Below are 4,994 nucleotides of genomic sequence, written 5' to 3' on the forward strand. Positions count from 1 at the left end.
TATGTGAGTAGCCCCTCCTGACGGCAACTGTTCATAATTTGTTCAGCTTTACCTCTAGTGGACCCTGAGGCAAACCAGAGTTGATGGGGGCAGCCAGGTGTAAGGCAAGAAAAGGAAGAAAAGCCTTTCCTGTCTCTATACTTAGATTTACAGTTCTGACCACTATCAGCTCTGTTCCTGCTTAGCGCTGACCAGAGAAACATGCTTTTAGGCCTAGACCTAGGCTGACCCAGACTGGAGTGACATTACAATCCACCTTACTCCTTCTTGTCTTGCTTTAGCAACAACCCAAGTGAAATCGAAGGAGAAGAAATCCTACTGAAACTTATAACGGAAAGCACATCAAAAATGGATAAAAGGATAGATTTTTCTACAAGTTTCCCAGCTGTAGCATAACTGTTTTGAATCTGTTAGTGGTTGCATTCTCATTGCATGATCTTTGGAAAGCATAATAATAGCAACAATAAAACCAAAATGAAATAAAATACTGCCACCGATCAAAAAACTGTTCAGCTGAAAACTGCAGAACAAAGTCAAGAGCAATTTACACACTTCCCTCAGTCCTGAAAACCTGAAACATCCAACACTGCTTGGACAAAACTGAGAATACAGTAGACTTTTCAGCATAACTCTACTTAAATGACAGTATTGATTAAGAAAAACAAGGCATACTATTGAAACCAAAATACATAGAATCAGGTTTCTGTGCTACTGTTTGCCAAAAAGCTATTTCTTAAAAAAATGGTTTAAATGCAAACTTTTACATCTCCAACATGTTTTACATATTTCAGAAAACAGAAGAATGCACATACATTGTATGTGATAATTTTTCAAAACTAGCCATTACATTTTCACAGATTAAAAAAAAAGTTTGTTTAAATATTTCATTTCTACAAAGTGAATTTACATCTTTAAGTACAAAGTGCAAATACTACAGTTGTTTTTATTGCTTTTTGGTGAGGAAATCTCCCACATGTCAAAGAGATCTGCCTTGGATCAGTATGCTGTTCATCCTTGCTTCTTAGAAACTTGCTGAAAGAAAGTTGGAAAAATTTGCATTCTTATTAATGATGTTTTCAGGCAATCAAGTATAAACAATGATCTGTATTTTTCAGCAGTGTCCACATGCCACTATCACAAGAGTTCTGCACAAATATATATATGAATAAAAAAATCCTATTCTGTACTCCTTCATGGCATCTACGAACAAGGGTACGGGCAACACCTTTACTATTTTTTTACCTATGGACTCTTTAAATCTATCCCTGTCAAACACACAGTTTTAGCAACAGCCTGGGCAAGTCTCTGGGGCAATATACCTTTCTGTGGCACGTAATGTATAAAGAATGGGCTGCTGGCCAAAATCTTATGGACAATCTTTAGTTTCCTTGTAAACTTTTTGCTAGGCTGCAAAAGACCCTCTGGGTCTCGTTGACAGCATGTGTGCATGTACGTGTATGTTTGTCGGACAGGGTGGGCGAGGGAAAAATACATGGCCACTACCCCAGTTCACAGATCCTTTGTGTTTGACCTCTTTTAGAGCAACCACAACTGAGAATCAGTTAGCATACTAGTGTATGTATTTATATCTTGTCTTTCAGTAAGCTTGTATGTGTGGATATGCATAGAGTTGTGCATATATGTAAAAAAAAATTCAGAAATATGTGCCTAAGCACACATGAACATATATATAACCAAACTGCTCCAATAAACTAGTAGAAAATGAGCTCTTGAGTGCCCATCTCCTGAGTGGTGCAAATCTGATCACTTCTTAGATGAGTGGTTTCCTCTGAGCAGCTCCTACCCAGCCCAGTTGCCTTTCAATAACTTCCTTTCAAGTGAAAAACTTCTGTGTTGAAAGTTCACATTTGCAGCCTTGTGTTGTTTGAGTATGAAGCTGCCAACAGATGGTTAGCTGAGCAAGCCTTAATTCATGGCTATCATTTGTCAGCAAAAGCTTTTAAAATAATTGGTGCTGAGTCAGCAAAATTATTGGACAAAATTAGAAAACATAGATGCTTTACAACAATTTTATTACAGATTCTGCAAGTTAGGATCACATTACGAGAAAGGGGAGAGGGCTTGTCATGCTTCAAGTGTAATGCACGTGTGCCAGTAGTTGCCATTATAAAATTAACATCACCCCTTTGAATGTTTTTCAGTTCTGACAGGGTAATTGCTTTCAGGTTGCCTCGTTTAAAGCATAAGTGATTTGTGGGGTGAACTTGCAAAGTTAAGACCACAAACATTAGTTTAAACAAACAGAAACTTATCACATCCCTCTAGCTGTGAGAATATTTGATATTCCATCTCTGGTAGAACCCGCAACCTAGATAGAGTTTGCCTTAGGAAGTGTGAACCTCACATCAAACAAATCAGTGATGAAGCAAGTAACAAACTGACTAGCAACAATGAGAGGAAGATTTCTCTTTGCTTGTGGGGAGGTTCACCCTGGGTTCAGTTTTTAACAAATTAATCTAGCTTTCTGATAGATGGGAAGATATTAACAAGAACTATGGGTTTGAGATATTTTTAGTTCAGCTCCTATTTTCCCAGCTGCAGGGTTACCTAAGCTGTTCTTATTATATGTTTACACGAATATTTTTAAAAACAATTCATAATTTACTGATGCTTTTGTGGGCATGAATCATTTAATTCCTCTAACTAATACAAAACTGACGCAAGAATGGTACGAGGATGATTCTTTTACTATAATAACCAACAGACTCATAAGTCCAACTTCAGACCCATGGCAAAAGTACTAGGAAGTTGTCCCCATGTTTTCCAGAAAACTGAATCTTTAGGATTAATGTTTATAAGAATAGACAAGCTCAAGTGAGAAACCCTTTTTAAACCAATTTCCCTGAGCTCAAGTGGAAACCTGAGTCCCTCCATTTCAACATGTGTCTTTCCTTGGTTTAAAAACTCTGCTTTTGTGCCTTTTGCAACTCTGGATGCCTTGACTATCCACAGCTCCATGAATCACATACACTGGTTTTATACAGACAAACAAAATCAAGTCTTTGCAAAAAGTTGATGCAAAACCAAATCACAGATTACCTTGTCAGGGCACTTGACATTTTATTTCCTACAATCATTCGGCAGACCTAACCAATTTTAGTTTCAACATACATCAGCAAACTGATGCAAACCCTAGTTCTCCAGCATCGTTTTGCTTAGCCAGTGAAGGCATTTGAAAATGACAGCTCTTTTCTCTACATTAAGATTTTAAAAGGTGTTTAGTCGCCATATAATAATTCAGTGGTGTTTATGAAATGTATAGGTTTTCACAGGGCGTGGGAAATGGATGGCTTTGTTCACAAAGAGTCATTTCAAGCAATGTAAGTTTGCCTCTATAGTGTGACATAGGAAAGTTAACGGAATGCAGTTAAACAAAAGGTGAATGAAGATAAAGCAGTGCACATTTAAAAGTGTATAGGAATGCTGTCATTCAGGAACGCAGAAGACTCATATGAGGGTTCAGTTACACTCATCTAGTTATCACTATGCTAATTTACGCTTTAGTAGGAACATCCACGTGCAGGCCTAATCTGCTTTGCATTTATGCCCATTTACCTGCAGTTGATTGATTCAGCTTCCTTTAGACAGATCTTAAGTCAAAATTTGTTAATTGGGATGCTACTCTACAGTTTCCTGGCAGGTCTGCAGAATGGCAGATGAATGCAGTTTGAAGCTGCAGTGGTAACTGCTAAACCTCAAGAAGTTCAACTGGGCAAGATAGGAATGGAGACCTTGCTCTCCTCAGTACTCACCTGCCTGCTGGATGAAGTGCTCTCAGTGTTGGTTTTAGGGGCTGCTAAAGGAGGGAAAAGAAAATGTTATAAATACAGTTTTCAAGAAATATGTATCATGACCAAGAACTAAACCCCTCATTCTGAAATGGTATTTTTCAGAGCAGGGTTCAATAAACAAGACAAAATATTTCAGATCTTTCATTGAAACATTCACTTTTTTCTTTCCTCAACTTGATGTTGCTTCCTTCACACAGTTATATAGTAGTAAATTGAGCCTATTATCCCTGGTGGGAAAGCAGCATGGACAAGCAGACTGTCTGGAAAACATTCATTTTACCTAAGGGTATTGCACAGGAACAGCTCTATGAGCCAAAGACATCGTTCACCTTTAATCTGTAAAATAACAAGATTATCACTGGGTTTTGAGTTTCTTTAGTGGCAAAGTCCAAGACAGTGCCCTAAATGGGGGAAAAAAAGAAAAAAGAAAAAAGACAAGAAGACAGAAGAAGACAAAGAAAGAAGAAGAAGAAGAAGATGAAGAAGAGTAAGAATAAGACCTTTTTTTCCCAACTGGATGCCATTACTTTTTCAAAGCAAAGGTTCTGAGGTATTTTTTCCTTCCAAAAACAGTTGTTTTCATTATTGACTACATTTTTTTGGAGAACCTCTGCTAAAAAAAAACACAGAAAAAAAAATCCTGGATTTGATATACTTGGTTTGAGAGATCTGATTCTGTGAGCCATAGGCAATTTACTTTATTAGTACAACACAGAGCTATTCTGTCTTTTAGCAGTATTTCCTTCCTAGGCTTGAATACAACCAATTTTGTGGAAACCATTTTATTTACGACTGCATTTCCCACTTGACTTGCATTTCATTTCCTATGACACCTTTGTTTTACTGCCTTGGCTTCATTTTAAGGTCGTAGACAAACAAAACAATTTGCCTATATTCGTGTTCTATACCTCCTTACAGTATGGGGACCTACTCTTGTTCTTTACTTTTTTTTTTTTTTCAATTCTTCATTTTCAGGAATTGTGTGATTGAACTCTGCAGGGACCATTATAGACTGTAGTTAGTTGTTCCCCTTCCTGTGAGTTTGGCAGCAAGATAAGGAGGCTGCCTACCAGCAGTTGTTCCACCTGTTTGGCAGATGACCACATTCCTCACTGTATCTCTAAACCACATTTGAGAAACGAGAATTCATTAGAAAGTTCAACAATGTTCTTCCTTCCCAGC

General features: G+C 37.6%; 1 protein-coding gene across 1 annotated transcript in view; it reads right to left on the reverse strand.

Moving 5' to 3' along the window:
• Positions 1-489: 489 nt before the first annotated feature.
• The window catches only part of LOC104490144 (SPARC-related modular calcium-binding protein 2-like), a 6,741-nt gene continuing 2,236 nt past the window's right edge, over positions 490-4,994 (reverse strand). Inside the window, exons 3-4 of the mRNA XM_010132394.1 lie at positions 3,774-3,814; positions 490-1,032 (exon numbers count right to left, since the gene is read on the reverse strand). Coding sequence (XP_010130696.1) covers positions 1,009-1,032; positions 3,774-3,814 — 65 coding nt within the window. The 3' untranslated portion in view covers positions 490-1,008. The remainder of the gene's footprint in view (positions 1,033-3,773; positions 3,815-4,994) is intronic.

This window comes from Buceros rhinoceros, unplaced genomic scaffold (genome assembly GCF_000710305.1).
Source record: "Buceros rhinoceros silvestris isolate BGI_N320 unplaced genomic scaffold, ASM71030v1 scaffold4063, whole genome shotgun sequence".
NCBI lineage: Eukaryota > Metazoa > Chordata > Aves > Bucerotiformes > Bucerotidae > Buceros > Buceros rhinoceros.